Genomic DNA, 22,720 nt, shown 5'->3' with positions numbered 1-22,720 from the left:
CCCTATCTTGAGCGAACTTAGGGAAAATCGAAATTTTCCACACAGAAACTCAAAAGATCAGTTTCTGAATTATGCTGGCTTTTGCCTGGCTCAACTTCAGCTCAGTCTAGATTTAATTATTTTAAATGGGGTGGACCTTTGGGAAGGCTCAGGTGAATTTACCTTCTCAAATTTATTTGGTTCAAGCACAATAGATTATGGGCTGGCGTCTAGAAATGCCTTCCAGTTAGTTTATCATTTTTATATAGGTACCAGAACCTGTAGCGATCACCAGCCTTTAACCCTTACTTTATGTGCCCCAACTCCTAATTTAAGACCACCCCATACCCATTTAACTGATATCCTGTTTGAGTGCCCACACAGAATAAGGGTAAAATGGTCTGATAAATTAAGCAGTCTTCTAGAGGAAAGATTAAACTCCGATTCAATAATTCGATTAAGATCAGCAATTTTGTGCAAGGAATCGGCTGCATCCTCTATGAAAGCATATGATGATTTAATCGACTCCTTCCAAGATGCTTTAACTCATGCAGGCAGGTCAGCCCCAGACAATACTGCCCCTACGATCTATAAGGGCCCTACTTGGTTTGATAGAGAATGTTACCTGAAGAAAAATGAGTTAAGGGAGTCTTATATAACCTACAGAAAATCGGGCTACAATTATCTCCCTTCGACCTATTTTCAGCTAAAAAAGCAATATAAGTCCCTCATAGCCCAAAAAAGACGCCAAGCTGAACGAAACTCCTGGTCCCTGCTGTTAAACGCCTCCTTGAATAATGATTCAAAAATGTTTTGGCAGATTGTGTCGGGCGCCTTACGATCCAACTGCCAAGCACCCAGTTGTACAATTCCAGCTCAGGTCTGGGAGGATCATTTCAGAGCCATTTTCACCGACCCAGACACTATACAATCAGCTCAGGCTGATATGCAGGATGTCACTTTCTCTTCCCTCCCCCCCTGGAATTCAGTTTCTAAGGAGGAAGTGATTGAATTAATCCAACAACTTAAAGGGGGTAAGGCACCCGGCATAGATTTCATCCCTGCTGAATTTATTAAAATCAATCAGGATTGGTGGGCCCCTTTGTTAGCTGCTCTTTTTACCGTTATAAATCAATCTGGCAAAATCCCTGACAGTTGGAGACACGCAGTTGTGGTTCCGATATACAAAAAGGGACATCCAAAGGATCCTGGGAATTTTAGACCTATCAGCCTCCTCTCAATAATAGGCAAGCTCTATGCTCGATTTCTATCTAATAGACTAACTGACATCCTCGAGGCCAATAATGTTGTCACGGAGGCCCAAGCTGCCTTTAGAAAGAATCATTCCACTTCTGATCATGGTCTGATTCTTTTTCACTTAGCCGAGAAACATCTTAAGTTTCTACGTAGCAAACTGTTTGTCGCCTTCATGGATCTGAAGTCCGCTTTCGACTCCATCCCTAGAACTAAACTATGGGAGAAATTAGATAAAATCCTGGTGGACAAAAGACTTCTTAATCTTATAATGGTTCTATACAGCGACAGCAGGATGCAAGTTAGATGTGGCACACAGGGACAGCTTTCTAATGAAATTCCTATGTCTAGAGGAGTAAGACAGGGCTGTATCCTCGCGCCTACACTATTTAACCTATACATAAATGATATTGAGGAGGCCCTGTCTGACCATGAAGGACACTTGCCCAAACTTGGCGCAAGGAAAATTCCTATTTTACTTTACGCAGACGATGCTGTTATTCTCTCCCGCTCTAGACCTGGTTTGAAACATCTTTTAATGAAATTCTCCAACTTTTGTTTGACCAACGATCTGAAAATTAATTTTGAGAAATCTAAAGTCATGGTCTTTGAAAATAGATTTTCTCAACGTCGGTGGTCCCTTGATGGGCATATCCTGGAACAGGTGAAAATTTTCTCTTACCTGGGGCTGCTATTCCATCATACCCTGTCCTGGAGTGCCCATAGATCGGCCACCCTTAATAAAGCTTCAGTCAGTTCAGCTGTAATAACACGCTTTTTCTTTACTAAAGGGGGAATGTTTATACCGTCTGCCATCAAAGTGTTTAATGCCAAGTCTGCAGCCCAGCTTTTATATGCCTCCAATATCTGGATAGGGGGATTAACATCTGAGATAGATAGGCTGCAGACAAGGTTTTTGAGGACCCTTCTTCAACTCCCAAAGTGTGTCCCTAATTCGGTACTTTTGTTGGAAACCGGGGAAAGCTCTCTTTCGCTTAGGGCTTGGTGGTCTGCCTTAAAATTTTGGATGGAAGTTAGTCTCTTTGGGAGGGGCTCAGGTCTGCTTCCCTGTCTGGCTCAGGACAACTACGTGAACAGCTGGTCCAAGCTTCTTGCCAGGAAGGCAGCTTCAATAGGTCTCTCTTCTTCCCTCCTCCTTAATCTGGGCTTGAATTTTGCTTTTAAAGCTATCAAACAAAGACTGTGGGATATAGCCTTCTGCGACTTACGTGCTCGCTCTCATGTTTCTTGCTCTCCCAGTGCATTGCACGTTCATTACGTTGGGCCTCTTCAGCTGGCTGACTATCTAAAGAACTTGTCGGTCGCTAAATATCGTATTGCCTTCTCCAAGGCCAGATGCAATGTTTACTCTATTGAATTACTTCAGGGCAGATATGCTGGTATCCCTTATCAGGAACGACGGTGCCCCTGTAGGAATACGGAAGTGGAGACGATGGAGCATATCCTTCTGTCCTGTAGCTTTTATAATCAGGCCCGCCATCTTATGATTACCCCATTGTTGAGCAAACTGCCCAGAACTTCAGGCAAATTTTATGTTAAGTTTCTGTTGGAAGACAAGTCTTCAAGTGTAACTTTGGCTGTTGCTAAATTTCTTACAGTGGCGGCCAAGATTAGAGCTCTTTGTGTATTAGACTAAAGTTGATAATAGCTCTAATTGTATGATTTCATGTCTGATTCTTGTGTTTGTTTGTTTGTTGTTTGTTTGTTTTCTATTTATGGATCTATAGATCGCAATAAAGAAAGTATAACCAACCTAAAGAATAAGTTGCAGTGAACATTATTATTTATCAAATAAATGTTATAAATATTATTTATGGACCTGTTTAGAGAATATTCCATTTATAATTAAACTGTTTGAAACACTTGTTAAGAATGACACCACACTCAGAACATTTTAAAATTTCAGGAATAACTAAGTCAGTAGTTTGGATCTTTTCCAGAACCTGATTTTGTTCTGACTTTATACTGTTAGTTTTACCCTACCCAGTGCCTGTTTACCCTACCCTGTGCCTGTTTGCATTCTCTTCCCCTCCTTATTATTTTATTATGATTTTATTAGAATGTAAGCCTATGCGGCAGGGTCTTGCTATTTACTGTTTTACTCTGTACAGCACCATGTACATTGATGGTGCTATATAAATAAATTAATAATAATAATAATAATAATAATAATAATAATAATAATACAGCATATAGTTCACCTACATGTTGGGCAATCTGCTTTCAACAGCCAAATAAGAAACAGCTTTTGAAGGTAGATGTTTATGTTATTTCTTTATTAAGGTTCCCATGATCCCCTTGGATACTTACATTTCTTATGGCCAAAACATCTCCAAATATACTCAGAAATAAGGCTATCTGGTACTGAGTACAGCTAGAGTCCAACAGAAGTTCCTAGGATTTTTTTATTAGCAGAATTAGTCATTGCTTCCATAATTCATGTTGAATTTGTATGTTTTACAGATAAACTGTTTGTGATACTGTTAAAATTCATTTAACTTTATTGAAGTTAGCATGACTATCTGCAATTAAATTATTTACTGCTGTTTGTTTCTTAGAGCTTTTCCATTTTTGTGGCATATCATCAGGTTTGTGACTGGTTCCAAACCTCTAGGACATATCAGCCATGTTCTGGTGTCCATCATAGCTCTCTTTTTCTCCCCGACTCACCTCTTTATTAGCCTAAGGAGCTACTCTTTTAGTCTATCACCACAATTTTTTTACTGGTACCGTTATTTCACTAACAAGATGCATACTATATCAATCCTGTCCACCTGAAAGTAACTTGTGACATCCCACACTGTGTAAAGGAAAGTAACACAGTTAACTCTGTGACTTTAATCCAATGGTGTCCTTCCTTCCGCTAGCAGAACCTGAAACCTTTGGTGGAAGGGATTCCCTCTTCCCTCCTGCAACTCCCACCCAATCTGCTACATAGTAGGTTTGAAAGGCACAAGGGCTGCAGGGGTGGGGGCATTAAACTCTGCTCATTTATTTATTTATTTATTACATTTCTATGCTCATGTGACGTTGAATTTAAGCCTATGCATTTACTTTGTCCTTGTGCTCTCCACAAGGTACTTTCCAAAGGGTGTAGAGCTGGAGCAACAACTGTGCTGTGGACTTGAGCTAGGGTGACCATATGAAAAGGAGGACAGGGCTCCTGTATCTTTAACAGTTGTACTGAAAAGGAAATTTCAGCAAGTGTCATTTGTATATATGAGGAACCTGGTGAAATTTTCTCTTCATCACAACAGTTAAAGCTGCAGGGGCCTTGCCCTCTTTTAAATCTGGTCACTCTAGTATAGCTCCTGCAGCTTTTAGCTGTGGTGATGAAGAGGGAATTTCACCAGGTTGCATGCATACAAATGACACATGCTGAAATTTCTATGCAACTGTTAAAGATACAGGAGCCCTGTCCTCCATTTCATATGGTCACCCTACTTGAGCACTATGTGGTGTTTTGTTACAGTTTCTCATCCTGGTATAGCTGCTATCATGGAGAAAAAGACAACTTTAAAAATCAGGGAATGCCTTATTGGTTGTAAGGCTTTCTGGGCTAATTAGCCTAAGCTGACTCGGAAAACCTTGGTGAGAGTGTACTTACAATTCAACTTGTGTAAGGAAAGTATATTTGATTGCACTGATGCAGGCTATATTTTCTTCTTTAGTTATGTTCCTCAGGAGTTATGCTTATCCACCTGCATTTTGATATGATGAACTTTTTGCATTTCATTAAAAAAAAGTCTTGGGGGACACCTAGAAAGCAAGTAGAGAAAGATTCTTGATGAGTGCACTGGAACATCTATACATGATCACTGATTGGCCTTGAAGGGAGCAAAGAAGCTCTGCTTCATTGCCTCCATTACGTCTTCTCTGTCCTGACTGGTGGAGCTTTTCCATGTAGTTTGGGACCTATTACAAACTGGGTCAAAGGAGATGGTTGAAATCGTGGCAGCCCAGTGTGAGCTGTTTGTTGGCATTTTGAGGTTGGCACCTTGACTCCACTGTTTAGCAGATCAGTTTTGTGAGGTATCCAGAGTGCAGTCCGGTCCAGTATAATTGGATTAGTTTAAGTTAGTATGGCTCGGGGACATGGGCATGATGCTTGGATGGGTACATGTGACCACTTGCATGTTGGATCTTCGCCCTTCATGGACGGTGAAATCTAGCAGGGAAAGGACAATCAGTTGGGCCAGGGAGGTGATAAATGCTTCCTTTCAAGAGGAAGTGGCCCCGGGTCACCTGAAAGAGGCGGTAGTAAGACCATTCCTTAAGAAGCCCTCTTTGGATACAGAAGAACTGAACAATTATAGGTTAGTTGCACAGATCCCTTTCCTGGGCAATGTCCTTGAGCAGGTGGTCACTTTCAGGATCCAGACGCACTTGGATAAGACTGATTTTCTGGATCCATTTCAGCCAGGGTTCTGGCCTGGTTTTGGTACTGAGACTTCTTTGGTTGCCCTGTATGATGGCCAGTTTCAGAAGAGAGATGGTATCCTTCTGGAGCTGCTCTCTGAGTTGGGTACACTGTTGGGTACATGACATTGCCCAGCTCCATGAATTCTCGAAGTATGGAGTTCTGCAGGGCTCGATTCTATCCCGCATGTTGTTTAACATCTACATGAAACTGCTATGTGGGTCATCCAGAATTTTGGGGTGCATTGTCATCAGTATGCTGATGACATACAATTCTACTTCTCCTTTTCATCTCAGGCAGGTGTGGTAGTGGATGTGCTGAACTGGTGTCTTGTCTTGGTTATGGACTGGAAGAGAGACAGTAAACTGAGACTCTTTCAAGACAAGACGGAGACTCTGCTGGTGGGTGGTTCCTCTGTCCAGATAGGAGAAGTACAACCAGCTCTGGATGGAGATGCATTCCTATGAAGGAGCACTTGTGTAGTTTGGGGTACTCATGGATCTGTCATTGGAGGCTCAAGTGGCCTCCGTGGCACAGAGTGCCATCTACCAAGTTTGGCAGAAACACTCTGACTGTCTGGATGGGGATAGCTTAGCATCAGTGATCTACGTTCTGGTAACCTCTAGGTTAGAATACTGCAATGTGTTGTAGATTGGGCTGCTTTTGAAGGTGGTTCGGAAACTGCAGCTAGTGCAAAATTCCACAGCCAGGTGGTTGACTGGGACTAGGTGAGGCGAACATATAAGTCCAGTTTTGGCTTGCCTGCACTTGTTTCCAATTTGATTCCAGGCCAAATTCAAAGCCAAGTCCACCAACCAGAAATTTACACAATTACTTATTCGCCCCACCAAAAAAATAGGTTGAGTCTAGGCTCCCTGTTCTTGCCAGAGGTTGCTGATTAATTTTCAACTTATTTCAACATCTGATTCACCCCACGCAATGAATCTGAAAGGAATTCAGTTATTCTCAGATGAACTGATTGTGTATCTGGAGCCCTGAAGACACATAAACAGATGTAGCTCAGTCAGTTTCTGTGCGGGGCATGTGATTCATAACTGAGTGCAGGATTGCAATCCTGCTCTATTTCTTTTTATGTTAACAAGGTTAAGACTTACATTTCTTTTGCAATGTTATTCAATTCCTGTTCACTGAATTTAGGTGGCAAAGTTGTTTGCAACATTTCCGTTTATTCACTATGGCTTACAGAAACTGAGTTCTGATTGTACACTGTTTCAGCAAAGCTCTGGCATACTGATTCTTCAAATATCTTGGTCTTTTGAGGATACTTAAAAGAGAAAAGATAAGGCTTTGGGCCCAAGTATATTGCATGGTCCACATTAAAACAAATGGTTCAGAAAACTTGGTTTTACCCATAGTTTGTGGGTCATATTTGTCAGTTCTTTTGGGGAAATGATTGAGGGCTAATATATCTAAGGGATTTTGCATATACTTTTTTGAAGCACTATTGGATAAAATTATAGTTATTCTCACAGCAAAGTTTAGATATTATCTTTGTTCCATAAATATACTAAATACCAGTGTAATTTAATAAAGCCAACCTGTATGTTTTAGCCATAATATTTCACAGTGTCACATTTTATCAGACATTGGTGCCTTGCCAGGGTCTGCAGAGTCAAAACAATGGCCAGTTTGAAGGAGAAAGCCTTTCTGTTATCTCACTCATTGTTCAGGTGAGCTACAGGAGCACTAGCATGGGACTGTCGATTCCCAGCTCTTATCAGTTTGTTTTTCTGTTAGTAGTCAGGTGTAGCCAACAGATAAATCAGGTTGGCAGAAGGCCCATGTAATGTATTTTTTTCCTGCACCGTATCATTTCATTCCGCTGGCTTGAGATGCAAGAGTTTCAATGATCTCTGACAAAAAGATATTTCCTGCACATACAAAGCTATGAACTCTTGCGTTTTGGCTGAAAAGCAGTATAAAAATTTCTAAAAGCAGCATGAAACTAGCGTGTCAAAAAGAATGATCTAGGCTAGACTCGAGGCTAGTGAGTATTGTTTGTGAGGAGCATTGCAATACTTGAACCAACACCTGCACTCTGAAATGCTATTCCCCAGCAACAGATACATGTGGGTCTTCTGCTTGTCTAACTTCCAAGCTAAAGAGTGCACACATTGCTCCTAGCTGCTAATACCACCACTATAAATTCTCTATTAAATGAACTCAAGTGTTTGAGTGACTGTCATTTCTGTGTGAAGCAGGCCCACCCAAAAACAAGGAATATACTTGGGTGACTCCCTAGCTGTGTAGCCGCATAGAGTTTTGTAACTGAAAAGAAAAGTGTATTTTTAAAACGCTCAAAAGTGCCTGACAAAAACATGACAGCAGATAAGAACATAAGAACTGCCATGCTGGATCAGACCAAGGGTCCATCTAGTCCAGCACTCTTCTCACACAGTGGCCAACCAGCCATCAGCCAGGGATGAACAAGCAGGACATGGTGCCACAGCACCCTCCCACCCATGTTCCCCAGCAACTGGTGCACACAGGCTTACAGGGCTAGTAGCCATTGATAGCCTTTGCCTCCAGGAATTTATCCACACACCCCTTTTAAAGCCATCCAAATTGGTGGTCATCACTACATCTTGTGGTAGTGAGTTCCATAATTTAACTATGTGCTGTGTGAAGAAGTCCTTCCTTTTATTTGTCCTAGATCTCCCACCAATCAGCTTCATGGGATGACCCCATTGGGTTCTAGTATTTTGAAAGAGGGAGAAAAATGTCTCCCTATCCACATTCTCCACACCATGCATAATTTTGTACACCTCTATCATGTCTCCCCTTTGCCTCCACTTTCCCCAAGTATGGTCGCACCATAGATTTGTATAAGGGCAGAATGATACTGGCCGTTTTATTCTCAATTCCTTTCCTTATAATGCCTAACATGGAGTTTGCCTTCTTTACAGCGGCCGCACACTGGGTTGACATTTTTATCGAGCTGTCCACCACAATCCCAAGATCTTTCTTGTTCGGTCACCGCTGATAGCAGCTGAGGGACTGACGAAATCAGAAGTTGAGGGCCATAAGAGACTGAATAAACCAGAAGTAAAGTAGACTGTGGGCCGGTACAGAATCAACGTGGCTTATTTGAACCACGATGGGTTACAGTACGTACCAGCAACCATTTTGAATATCCAATGCCTGGCAGGGGGTTGCCATGGTTTGACATGTCATCCAAACTCAGGCGGCAGGGGTTGTTTGAGGGTTAAACAATTCTCAAATAATCCATGGCTTGTATAACCTTCAAACAACCCCTGCTGTCCAGGTTCAGCCAATACGAATATTCAAAATGGCACCACAACCCACCTTGGCTTAAATAAGCCACATTGAGCTGTGGCTATCGTGTGAACCTGGTCTGTGTAAGCCTATCAAATGAAGTCTATGACTGAGAGCAATTATGACACAGAATGCTACAGTGTCAGTTGAAAATACCCTGTGCAAACCAAAATGGAGGGCAGGGGCAAAGAGGGAAATTATATGATCAAGCGCCCTGTTAGTTAATTTAAGCATCTGGGGGAAGGGTTAGGGATAGGGGATATGTGCCGTCAGGTTAAAGCCTCTTCCCCTGCACTGTTCAAGGGTGGTTCTGTTTTAAATCTGTGTTCCCTGTCCTACTAAGTATCTCTAAATTGTTCTGTTTTGAGGCTGATGGCCCTCTTACAGGGAAAAGGCCTTGGGGAGGGGGTGAAAAATGTGTCCCTTCCCCATTCTGGAAACTCTCTGCCTCCTGAACTGGAGCATTATTCTTAGGTGACAGGGCCTACAGTGCAGTATTGTGTTGCAGATCCCATTTGTAGACTACAATAAAGTAAACGTATGAAGTATCAGCTGCCTAGCAAGTATGAAAATACCTGCACTATATTGTGGGCACTTCACGTCTCTCATTTCATAGCGATGATGTACAAATGTTTTGTTTTTCCATTATTCAGAGTGTCTTGGAGTATGCAAATGTCAATTTCAGGTTTCTAAGAGAAGTGATCTAAAAAACACAATAGTTGCTTGACTGAGTCTGTCCATCCAAAGTGTGTGTATGTGGGTGCACGTATGTATGCATCTCTCTCTCTCATGTTGTCGTATTCTAACCAAGAGTACAATTACTTAAAACAAATAAAAATCCAGATGATATTATTATTATTATTATTATTATTATTATTATTATTATTATTATTATTATTATTATTATTTTGAAATAAAGAGATTGGTGATTTCCACTAAAATTATTTAATTGTAGATATCTCTGAAGGGCTACTTTGACAGAAGAATTAGATATTGTTCTGAGTGCTCGTAACAAATTTCCCTATGTGAATGTGTTAATAAATGCAACACAGGCTTAATAAGCAACTCACAGTAGCTTATTTTGTAAATAACCCACAATCCCCTGCCACATGAGTGGGCTAATAAGCTGCTGTGAGTAGCTTATTAAGCCTCTGTGTGTCACCTGAGTCATCCTTCCGCCACCTGTCCTGCTGCAGGGCTCCCGCCCAACCAGTGGTGCTGTTTCACTCATTGACAGAACTCTGTGCGCTAACTGTGGGGAAAAACCTAAAAATGCCAGGTGCACCCAAAAGGGAACGACCCCTATAACACCATGGGGATTTGCAGGATTGGGACGAAATGTCATACCACGCCTCGTCTAGTAAGGGGGCACCTAACGCACCATCAAAATCATGCTTTGTCGCTTCAAGTGGCTCCCCATATCAGCAAAGTGCTATAGCGCTTTAACGCAAATGCTAAAATTACCATTTCCTACATTGATGCTGCTGGGTAACGGCTTTTTCCTTGTTCCCAGTGCTGGTATAGCGCTTTAATGCAAATGTGATAAGGCACATTCCCCCCCCCCATTTCTGTTTAGTATGCTAGGGCTCAAACCCCACCTCTGCTTTGTACTTGGGTTACTTATCCCATGCCATGCCTCCCATGGCATCCATTTTCTGGTGATACTGCTTTCATAATGCCTCAGATGTAGCCTTTTCTAGTGCTATAATCATTCTCCAACAGAACAGGGTGAAGGCCTCTGAACTCTTCCTGCCCATCAAACTGAAGGGTTTAATTTCCTTTTCTTAAAATAAGTGTGCATGGAACTGTCCATGTGATTTCAAATTTATGCTCACTGGACTGTTATACAACATGAAGATCAATTACATCATCTTCAGACCTTAGATCAGTATAGTGATAGAAACTAAAAAATCTTTTAGATTGATGTTTAATATTTCTAATAATGTGACTTGGCTATCTTTAGGGTTTCTTAACCATGGTAATATTTATCAAATTCATAGCCACACATATACTTAAAACCTCATGTATGACTGTAATCCACAAGGAAATGTTGGATCAGAAAGTACTGTGTGCAGAAACTGTGACTATGGCTCCCATAATCCCTTTGATTCGTGTTGACTGTAGCAGCAGTGTTATTGGATTAATTATAATATAAGAGATCTGACAGAACTGTTGGTTAAAGATATTACAGAGCACCACAAACTTCATTCTAAACTCCTTTCATATTGCAGCTAGGATGGCCACTTAATATGTCACCAAAAAAGAGGAAATGCATCACCAAAGACAGTGGACAAAATGTCTGCACATGTTGATTCATGTGTTTGATTCAAATTTGGAAATAAAAACAACAGAGTCCTGTGGCACCTTAAAGACAAAATTGTTTCATGGATTGTAGTTTACTTCATCAGATGCATGGAAATTATTGATATAATTTTAAGAGAAAAACATGACATCTCCTCACCATAGTAAAGAAATCTATGACCCAGGGGCTCTCTTTATGGCACTGAATTGGCACCACCTTCTCCCCAAACCCCACGGTTTTACCCGGGGTGGCATCGGGTAATCCTGATGCCAAGGAAGGAGCGCAGGTTTTCCGGTGGTCAATCGGGTACCGGAGCTGCCCCACACCCTCTGCCTGATTTCCTGCGACCAATTGCTAGTTGTCTTCCACCAGGAACGCCCCGCCCCCCCGAGATCGGCCATGGAGAAAGGTCAGGTGGCAGAAGAACCAGAGTGACCTCGCTCCCAACAAAAAAGCCAGGGTAAATCCCTGACTTTTTATGTGCAGCTTCACTGGAAGCCCCAGGTTAGCTGCGAATCTGCAGCTGCATCATATAACTAACGCAGCGCAGCTTGGCAGTCACCACAGGGCTTTGGCTACGTATAGAGAACCCCCTGGTGGCCTGTGTGCCTGCTCAGTCTGCTCTCCAGCTGCTAACTGATGGTCAGTTGAAGGAAAATCCTCTCTCAAAAGCCTAGTTCTCTCAAACAAGATATGTGACATACGTGTCTGGGCATAGCCACTTCACAGTCATCAGGTGGGAACCCATATGATAGTCTCAATGTACAAAACATTTTAGACTAATTTTCTCCTCAATATACTCTCCTTCTTAACATAAGAATCCTTTTAGTGGAGGAGAATTCTGTCCTGTGAAACCTTGGAGCTGATGTCTGGTGATACAGTCCAGACTCACCCCCTCATCTATTGCATTTGAGGAGACCAAAATGGTACCATTCTAGGCACATTTCCCTTATTTAGGAAGTTTTCAAAAACAGATTACTTGGGGGTGGGGGAATAGGTGTCCTGTTGTGAAGTCACCAAGAGTTAAGTTTGGGTGGGGTGGGGTAGATGTGATAAAGTGGCCTTATGTGTATTCTGAGAATCTTCAGGATCTGGATTATGTCATGGTCTTAACCTATGTATGATACAGCATTCGTAATCTGTTTTCCTATATAAAAAAAACTCAACTTATTTGATGTAACAGTGTCCAAATGAAAATGTATAACAGATAGGGGTCCCTCGTTCATGCCAGAGTACAGTATGCATTTTAATAATGTGCAAAGCAACTGCTATTGTTTCTTAAGGTGCAATCCTATGCAGGTTTAGAGAGAGAGAAAAGTCCTACAACTTGCAGCATGCTGAACGTTGTAGCACTTTTTTTCTGGATAAACATGCATAGGATTGTGCCTTAATTATTATTTTTTTAGGTACACTTGTTGTATCACATGCATTTTCTGTCTTTTAAAACCAAGAAATATCTGTCTCTGGATCTGCTGATTTTCTCCAGATTTATTGTTATCATTAATTTTAAATATATATGTAAGCTGAATCAGATCCAAAATAGTATTTTCATTCTGGCTGACCCTCCTGAAATCACTATGACCTTCTGTTTTATCTTTTGTCATGAATCATGAGCTATAACAGCAACATTTCACTGCCGATAGACAGGGAAATCATGCTTAAGCAAACTGGGTAGATAGGCTGTAAATCCTAATACACAGGAGGATAAGGTCCAAATTGCTTAGGAAAAGAATTCCCTCATTTTATAGGCCGAGACTCACAGATAGGAAAGCAATTTATATATGGTTTCAACATCATATATATGAGGAAATAGGAAGAAAACCACTTTTAGCAGCTGTACAGCTACTATAGGACATGCTGTCAATTGTTCTTAAACTGTGATTAATTAACAGCAGTCCAGGCTTCCTGCAAATATTTTATGTGTTTACATCTGTAACTAATTTCAAACTGTCAGTGCTAGAACATAGGAAGGTGCCTTCTACGGAGTTAAACCCTGGATCACTATTGTCTACACCAGCATTCTGGGGTTGCCCCCCCCACTGCCATACCGCTGAAATTTGCATCGGGGAAAAGGGGGTAACCAAATTTGTGCTTTTAAAAGGGGGCTCCCCTGCTGATGCACTGCCAAATTTAGGGGGGACAACAGAAAAAGACTATACTGCCTGGCGGGCACCAGGAAGGATGTTTAATGTAAATACACATCTATACAGATGCAGTCCTGTTTCCCCCCATGCATGGGTTCTATGCAAATAGAGGTGTATGTGTCTAGACATATTGTTAAGACACTGTTGTTTGATCAGAGGCAGGACTTTAACCAATAATTGGAAACAACATTGAAGTAAGAAATAAACACACATTATTTGTGAGATGGCTGGGGGATGGAATGAGTAAATTTGTTGTTGTTAATTCAATTTATACCTCGCCTATCTACAAAATGCCCTAGGTGGCTAACTAAGTGCAGGACATCTTTGACCAAAATAAGTTACCGTATTTCTTCGATTGTAAAACGCCATCGATTGTAAGACGCACACTAATTTCAGTACCACCAACAGAAAAAAAAGCTTTGATTCTAAGAAAAAAAACACGCACCCGCGATTCTAAGTCGCACACCCTGTTTTTAGAAATGTTTATATGGGGGAAAAGTGCATCTTAGAATCGAAGAAATACGGTAGTATGTTTGAGGTAGAACAATGAACATAGAACCTTCTTAAGTTAATTGCAGAATTGTCATACACCAGTTTTTCTAATTTGCTTCCATCTTTGTAAACCATAGCCAAAGATTCAACTAGTTGTTTTAACACGCTGCTAAATTCAGCTTCCCCCACATCCTTGGCCAGTTTACCTTTCTGCCTCACATCTTACCAACAGTATACAGCCCTTCCTATTGTTCATCCTTGTGCAACATGGTGGACATTTTTATGTGAGCAACCAAAGATTCAATAATCTATAATTAATTTAGAATATTTGTAGTTAAGTTAGAAAATAAAAGTTTATTTACTCATTTCTGTGAATTTAATTGATAATAAGGTTCTCTGAAGATATGCTGGGCAGAAAGACTGAAATAAAGGAGAGCAGTTGTTCTCTGTACTGGTAGGCCTTCCATCAGACAGACAGACAGACAGACTCGCACGCATAAAGCAGAAGAACCTGCAGACGTTCTTCAGTTGATGCACAAGTGCATGATTATCCGTTGATGACTGCTGAATGGGCTTCTATGTGTGAAGTGGTTGGTTTGTTCATTTTTATTTTTTAAGACTTTTGTGTTGCCTTTCCAAGGGAAGTTGGTCAGGGCAATTTGCAAACTAAAACAACAGTTGAATTTAAAATGGAATAACAATAAGTTAAGCATCTCAACAGAATATTATTTTTTTAAAATGAATGAACTAGCAAAAGGCCAAACACCAGAGATTGAACTTTCATATGTTTGCAGTGGATTTAATTCACACATTCAGTTGTGAGTCTTCAAATGCTGATGTACTGTGATGTGCATGCATGTATGATCCCGCCTTTAGAAATGCAGGTTTATTCTTGATAGCCCACTATGCTTAAATTATATACGTTTTCCGATGCATTTTCCCCTCGTTCTTTTCTGTGCCTGCTTTTTCTTTTCATTTCTCTTATTTCTGGGCTTTGCTGGAGAAATGGAACTACCTTCCAATTAAACTACAGCTGAGCCAAGGAGCGTTTGAACTTTTGTCTCCTTAGCATAAGGAGCATCCTTAGCATAAGGTTAAAAAGAATAATAAAATGCACCCTTCATGTTTTCTCCCAGGATCCCTTTGCTAGTTCAGACAGGCTACATTGATCACTCCTGATAGATTACAGCTATTGAATAAACTGCTCCAGTAAATCTTTGCCCCAACACGTTTAGCTCACAGCCAAACTTCATTAATAACAAGTAGTTCAAACTGAAAGAATTTGAATGTTGTGAACCTTATGCCCACCGAAGAAAAATGTAATTTTTTTCCAATACAGGTTTAACAGAAAAAAAGTCCTACAACAGCCATGTTGGTTGGGGAATGCTAGGAATTGTAGGACTCTTTTGCTGTCTAAACCTGCATAGGATTGCGCCTTAATGTTGCATAATATTGCACTCTATGATTTGTACAAATGAGCATTTGCTTAATAATTTTATGAAAGTTTTAATAAATTGTCTCTTAAAAGATATATATTCTTGCTGTGGAACACTCCCCCTTTGCCTTCCTCTTTATTATTTGTTGTTGTTTATTCGTTCAGTCGCTTCCGACTCTTCGTGACTTCATGGACCAGCCCACGCCAGAGCTTTCTGTCGGCTGTCGCCACCCCTAGCTCCCCCAAGGTCAAGTCTGTCACCTCCAGAATATCATCCATCCATCTTGCCCTTGTTCGGCCCCTCTTCCTTTTGCCTTCCACTTTCCCTAGCATCAGCATTTTCTCCAGGGCATTTAACAGACAACTCAGCTAAATTGCTTTTCTTAATTATTAGGGGAGGATGCAATCCCTTGCTACCTCCTCATTTCCCTCTTCCATGTGCGTTTCACTATGCATGTGTTTCCCCTAGTGCCGTCTTCTTTACCTGTCGGGTCACCTCCTACACATGGAGAGCAGTGCTCATGCATTGCGGCACATAGGAAACACACTCGATCATTCTCTTATTGTTTATTTCAGTGACATTCTTGATATCAAACAATATTCTAAGACATTTCAGTTGCCTAATTTTTTGCCTTTCCTCTATCTTTGGTAGAGATAAGAAAAGAGGTTATCTGGGATCGGAGCACAGGGGGAACCCATAAATAATATTGTGCACTTTGTTTTCTACTTAGAGATTATTTTATCTTTCATTGTATAAAGGTACATCCACTGTATTTATCATATTTTGTGTATTATCATATTTTTATCCCACCTGTTTGGTCTGAAAATTGAATGTTGTTAATAAGTTCTTTGTCTTCATCATACGTATATGCTACTGTAGAGTGTAGAAAATGTCGCACATATAATATCTCAGTGATCTTGACCATATTTAAGTAAGGCCGGTCAATATTGTTTATCCCCAGATGAGGCTGAGAGGTGTGGCATGCTGGAGGTCTCCTAGAGAGTTCAAATTTGAACTGAGGATTCAGTCTCTTAGCCACTATGCTATAATAATAAATAATAATATATTTATTTCTTACCCGCCTCTCCCTTTGGATCAAGGCGGGGAACAACATTAGAACAGGAATCAATGCATCTGAAAAATTCATGATTTTACATTGATCTGGATAGGCCTGCCGAAAAAGGCTAGTCTTTAAAGCTGCCTTAAAATCACACAGAGAGTTAATTTTACGAATCTCCTCCGGCAGGCTATATTAGCTCTCAACTCAGTTCTCTCTACTCTCTAGCTTCCAGGCTCAGTAACATTTTCCCCCCTTTTGAAGGTGGTGGTGCTAATCTTTTTGGCCATTTAATATGTTTTCTGCTGGACATTAGTGTAACATTAATTAATTGATGCATACATTTATGACATTTCTATACTGTTCAATAGCCAAAGCTCTCTGGGCAATTTACTAAGGTTAAACCCCTTAAGAATACAATATACTGTATTTCTTCGACTGTAAGACGCCATCGATTGTAAGACGCACACTAATTTCAGTACCACCAACAGAAAAAAAAACCTAAGACACACCCACGATTCTAAGACGCACCCCATTTTTAGAGATGTTTATATGGGATAAAAAGTGTGTCTTAGAATCAAAGAAATAGTAACATAATATAAAACCAGTTATGTACAGAAATATTAAAAATTTAGATACTCAACAGCAGCAATAATAAGTAATAGATCACAAGACCCATTAAAACCTTATATGTTGTCAAATGCCTTGGAGTAAAGGAAAGTCTTATCCTGATGCCAAAAAGATGACAATGTTGGCGCCAGGTGGGCTTCACTGAGGAGATACATCCTCATCAGCTGTATCTATTAGGAGATGTCTTGGAAACAGCATGAGAGCCACTTTCCCATGTTGCAATCTCATCTGGTTGTAGTGAGCATCTTCCTGGCCAAATATCAATTGGGAAGGGAGAAAGCTGGTTCAGTATTCACACACTTATCTACAGCTGCATGGGGTCATACCTTGGAGAAGCAGCTCCCACACCTCTGTGGGTACATACGAAGGAGGCCTCAAGGATTTGCATATCTGAGTAACAGTTTTCCCATAATACTGTCACTGACTTGTTACTGACAAAATTCTTAATTTATAATTCTTCCATGTTAATTTGGGGAAATAATGAGTATCAGCGAACAATAGTATGATAACTGATGTTCTTTCAAAACTACTAGTTCAGTACTTCTAGTTCAGTACACTGGTGCACTATATTATATCACATTCAGAGGGGAGGGGAGTTGCAATGCTTAAGGCACCAGACCTGTGGTGGTGTCTCATGTTTGAAAAATCCTCTCCAGACAGATTTCAGTGCCAGATCAAGACCTTCTTAATTCACAGAGGCTTTTAATTGGAGTCTGTTTGTGTATTTGTTTTTGCTGTATTATTGGTTTTATGTTTTTATTGACGGCAGCTGCTGCATGTGCTTTGTTTGTGGTTTTTTTATTGTTTAGTGTTGTTTAGTCATTTTTATGATCGGAGATTTTTAGTAGAAAAACAACTCATAAATACTTAAAATAAAATTGGGCATCAATTCAAAATAACTGTGAAGCTTCGGAGGCCACAAATAGTGGTGTAGTAGTATAAATTTATTGCAAATCAAGCTATGTAATCCATTTTGCTTTTTATAGACCTCCAGTTCTCAAACCATTTAATCCGGTGTTATGTTAGTGTGATCACATAACTTGAGGACCAAATCCTTTAATTTTCAGCAGGAGTGAACATATGTTGTCATATGCAATTTCGCAATCAATATACAGAAGATTGTTTTGTGTCCTCCCCCAAATACTTCCTGGTTATTCTGTGTGGTTTAATGTGAGTTTTTTTGTAGCACCAGCCTCGGTTTGGTATTGATCTCTAAATTGTTATCCTATTAATTGGCCAAAAGGCCTATAGATGTTCAGTCACAATAATGTGAAATAACAGTTAAGAGGTTATTTAGTGATCCAAACAGGCATGGATTACCTTTAAGTCTTGTGGCATGTGCTAAAGAGAAACATGCTTTAAAGGCACGTGGCAGTATATTTAGTTCAATGTTTTTCTCTTTCATATTGCCATAATTTGTAACATTCACCTTTTCTCTTCTCTTCCCAGTGGGATGGAGTAGGTCCTCTCCCCGACTGTGCAGAACCACCAAAAGGAATCCAGATGCTGTGGCACCCATCCATAGTCAAACCCTACCTCACACTCCTCTCTGAGTGCTCAAATCCAGATACGCTGGAAGGGGCAGCAGGTGCACTACAGAATCTGGCTGCAGGTAGCTGGAAGGTATGAAAGCTCTCTCGCTCTCTACTTGATCAAATCGTTAAGAAACCTGATGCAGGTTGAGCAAGTTCATGAAAAACTAACACCCCCTTCCAGATCCAATGGGAATAATTGCTGTTACATACTATAAGATTAATAACTCTCAACATGGCAGACATGTTGGCTGAATGGCTGGCTCTAAGACTTTCCTATCTGGATTCTGTATCTTTATATTAATTGTTAAAAATTCACATTAGTAATGTACTGGCCAAAATGCTTTATCCCCTTAGTTGACTCTGCTCGCTTGCTTGAGTTAAACAAAGCAGTCCCATTGCAGGGACATCTAACTGCACTTACCACTAATTAATGTCCTTACTGACAGCTTCTGCAGAGGGCAAGGATAAATGCAAAAACATAGGATATGGGTTCTTTATATGGAGTTTGGGGACAAACTGAAGCCTCTCCATTGACTTACTGTAAGGCAAGGATTGATTCTGCAGAAAAACCTTCCTTAGAACATAATTAGTTCCACACCAAGATACATGGGCTCAGGTAGTGTAACACTGCTGTGATTTAATACATTTGTATCCATATTATGCCAGCATGTTTTATTTATGCTATGAAGCCGTTAATTCAGTGTAGTAATCTATATGGACCAGGCAGTAGAACACATGATTTATCCTGCTAGAGCTTGCTAAAAATAGCCCATATATCAATAAGATGCATGGTTTGTCATGTCCAAGGTAAGCATGTTTGACCAAACAATCACTCTTTGAAATGGGAGGTCAGCAAACAAAATTGGTACAGCTGAGCAGTGAATGAAATAATCTGCTTACCTAGAAAACTTGTGTAGAATAAGCAGTGTCTCTCTAAGCTTCTTCATTTTGTCCTGTCAGTTTGCCTCAAATGTGTTTGACCCTGAAGGACACTGTATCCAGGAAAAAAGAAAATGTCTAATCCTCCTTGTAGATCCAGTCTGCCAATTGTGGTGTTCCTTTTTGTAATGCAGAAAATACTTGTTCACAAAAATCTGACTGTAAATAGAGTTTTCTTTATACTAATCAGCCTCGTGCGGCGCAGTGCGGTAAAGCAGCAGTTTATGCAGCTGAAACTCTCCCTATGGCCTGAGTTCGATCCCAGCAGAAGCTGGTTTCAGGCAGCCGGCTCAGGTCGACTCAGCCTTCCATCCTCCTGAGGTCGGTAAAATGAGTACCCAGTTAGCTGGGGGAAAGGTAACAATGCCCAGGGAAGGCAACGGCAAACCACCCCACACTATAAGGCCTGCCAAGAAAACATCAGTGAAAGCTGGCGTCCCTCCAAGAGTCAGTAATGACTCAGTGCTTGCATGAGAGGTTCCTTTTTTGAGCCTCGTGTGGCGCAGAGCGGTAAAGCAGCAGTTTCTGCAGCTGAAACTCTCCCCACGGCCTGAGTTCGATCCCAGCGGAAGCTGGTTTCAGGCAGCCAGCTTGGGTCGACTCAGCCTTCCATTCTCCCAAGGTCGGTAAAATGAGTACCCAGTTAGCTGGGGGAAAGGTAATAACGGCCGGGGAAGGCAACAACAAATCACCCTGCTAAAAGGCCTGCCAAGAAAACGTCAGCGAAAGCTGGCGTCCCTATGACTCAGTGCTTGCACAAGAGGTTCCTTTCCTTTCCTTTCCTTTCCTTTCCTTTCTTTTCCTTATACTAATCAGCAAATATCTTCTCAATAATATCTTTTGTGGCAGCCAGCAATAATTTGTGATATAGAGTGGCAGTGAAAATGCCCAGATACAATTAAATATGAAATACTGTAGACTAAAGCAGTCTCACTTCACCAAAATCAATCTTACAGTGCTTCTGAAGATACTCAGCCTTTGGTGAGTCTCCCTGAGGAAGGGAATTATATAATTGTGGAATAGCTACCAACCTTACCCCAGTACCCGCCCTTTCTCTGTGAAGTTTTCTCATACAAAGCAGCACATTGCTCTGTATTCTGATAAACTGGTGACCTGTCTGATCAGGGAATGGGAGCAAATGCTACAGCAGGTCAGAGCATAATGGAGAACAGAGGGAGCTCCATGTAAAACACCCTGAGCTTTCTAAAGGAAGAATAGAATATATAAATGCCAACTAGAAATAACAATTATAGCAGTGAAATGAACCAATTTCAAGTTACTGAAAAAGAGAATTCTGCAGCAGAATTTAGTGGCAGCTTCTTAAGCATAATTAGGAACGAAAGTGTTAAACACCAAAAAAATGTGCTTTTGTGCTTATGTAAAACAGCTCTCTCATTAAAATCATTTGCATCCATATGATATGTCTTTGACATGTCAGGGAAGATAGAGGATATTTTGGACTACATCTTTATTCCTCTGAACAATCCACTTGCACTACATGCGGAGGGTAAACACAGCTCTGGAATTCTATAGGATGGGGAAGCAGCCTGGGAAGGAAGTTTCGTGGGGTGAGGCTTAAGCATCCCATGCATCCTCCACTCAGTTGATGGAGTGAGGGTTAAACACCCCCTCCTTCCGTCACTCAGAATTGCCCCCTCCTGAGGTTGCTGTGGGAAAACAACTGTTGAGCCTTTGTTTCCCATGTTGCAGGTAGAGCGTGTAGTTGGCCCCTTAGGTTAAATTAGACTTCATTCCACTGAAGAGCAAAGCTTGGTAAGGATGTTTTGTAATAACAGTGGCAAACTAAGGCGTAAGATTCTATTACAGTGTTTTCCTCCTAATCACCATGGCTTTTCTGAGAAGGAACGTTACTAATGAAAGGGGACATCATGATGAGCTCTGAATCTTCAGAGCAATGTCTGGTAGTTATGCCCCACAAATTCCATTATCTATAAAGAGAGAATTTAATGCAACTTCCATGCGTGTCTTTGACAATTTAGCAGCAATTGGATTAGAGTTTGTTTGTTGCTGTACCTCACTCTGAACTGGAGCAGGCTGTTCCCATAGGAATCTCTCCCCTTTTTATGCTGAGCAATTATTGGAACGCTGATGTCAGGCTGATTTATGAACTAACTGAATGATTAAGTATATTGGCAAACCATCTAATTTTAAAAGACAACCATAGAATCTTTGTCTTTTCCCACTTTTTATGTTGCTGTTGTTTTTTTTATCTTTCAATAGACCTGTGGAAGGGTATTTACCTGCAAGCTAGAAATGCAGGGCTGTTTCTCAATGGCTTTAGGTAAATTGAAAGAATAATCAGGACACACAAGAGTGGATCTGTTTCTCAATTCCAGAAGAAGAATGAAGAAGCTGTTTAGTAGAATTTCAGACTTGAATGTTCTTGTAATGCAGACAGCACAAGATAATTGCTTGCAAATATCTCCTAATTGACAGCTTAGGTACCTAGAGATTTCTCAGATGATTAATAAAGGTTCCCAAGTAAGGTTCATGACTTGAAGGCATAAATGAGATTATAGTTTCAGTCACAGTGACAGTTTGTGGGCTTCTCTCTGTAGCTTCTCTTCAGGGTGCTAAAAGCTACTTGCTCACCCTGGGAAAACTATATATTTATTTATTTATTTATTTATTTATTACATTTTTATACTGCCCAATAGCCGAAGCTCTCTGGGCGGTTCACAAAAATTAAAACCACAATAAAACACCCAACAGGTTAAAACACAATTACAAAATACAGTATAAAAAGCGCAACCAGGATAAAACCACACAGCAAAGTTGATATAAGATTAAAATACAGAGTTAAAACAGTAAAATTTAAATTTAAGTTAAAATTAAGTGTTAAAATACTGAGTGAATAAAAAGGTCTTCAGCTGGCAATGAAAGCAGTACAGTGTAGGCGCCAGGCGGACCTCTCTGGGGAGCTCGTTCCACAACCGGGGTGCCACAGCGGAGAAAGCCCTCCTCCTAGTAGCCGCCTGCCTCACTTCCTTTGGCAGGGGCTCACAGAGAAGGGTCCCTGTAGATGATCTTAAGGTCCGGGTAGGTACATATGGGAGGAGGCGTTCCTTCAGATAATATAGAGAGGACAGAATTGTTGTATTACACATTTTGGCCAGATCCAAAGAACTACTTGGGAGTTTCAAAAGCAACTGCTCTTGAAACTCCTCTCACATTCAAAAGTGGTTTGACATGC

At 40.7% G+C, this 22,720-nt stretch overlaps 1 protein-coding gene across 3 annotated transcripts in view; it reads left to right on the top strand.

The window, feature by feature from the left end:
- The window catches only part of CTNND2 (catenin delta 2), a 636,702-nt gene that overhangs the window by 533,311 nt on the left and 80,671 nt on the right, over positions 1–22,720 (top strand). For all 3 annotated transcript variants that reach the window (XM_063130230.1, XM_063130228.1, XM_063130231.1), the window contains one exon: positions 18,482–18,655. In XM_063130230.1, the coding sequence (XP_062986300.1) occupies positions 18,482–18,655 (174 nt within the window). The remainder of the gene's footprint in view (positions 1–18,481; positions 18,656–22,720) is intronic.

Source organism: Elgaria multicarinata, chromosome 7 (assembly GCF_023053635.1).
Source record: "Elgaria multicarinata webbii isolate HBS135686 ecotype San Diego chromosome 7, rElgMul1.1.pri, whole genome shotgun sequence".
Lineage (NCBI taxonomy): Eukaryota > Metazoa > Chordata > Lepidosauria > Squamata > Anguidae > Elgaria > Elgaria multicarinata.
This window is presented reverse-complemented; position numbering and strand designations above follow the sequence as displayed.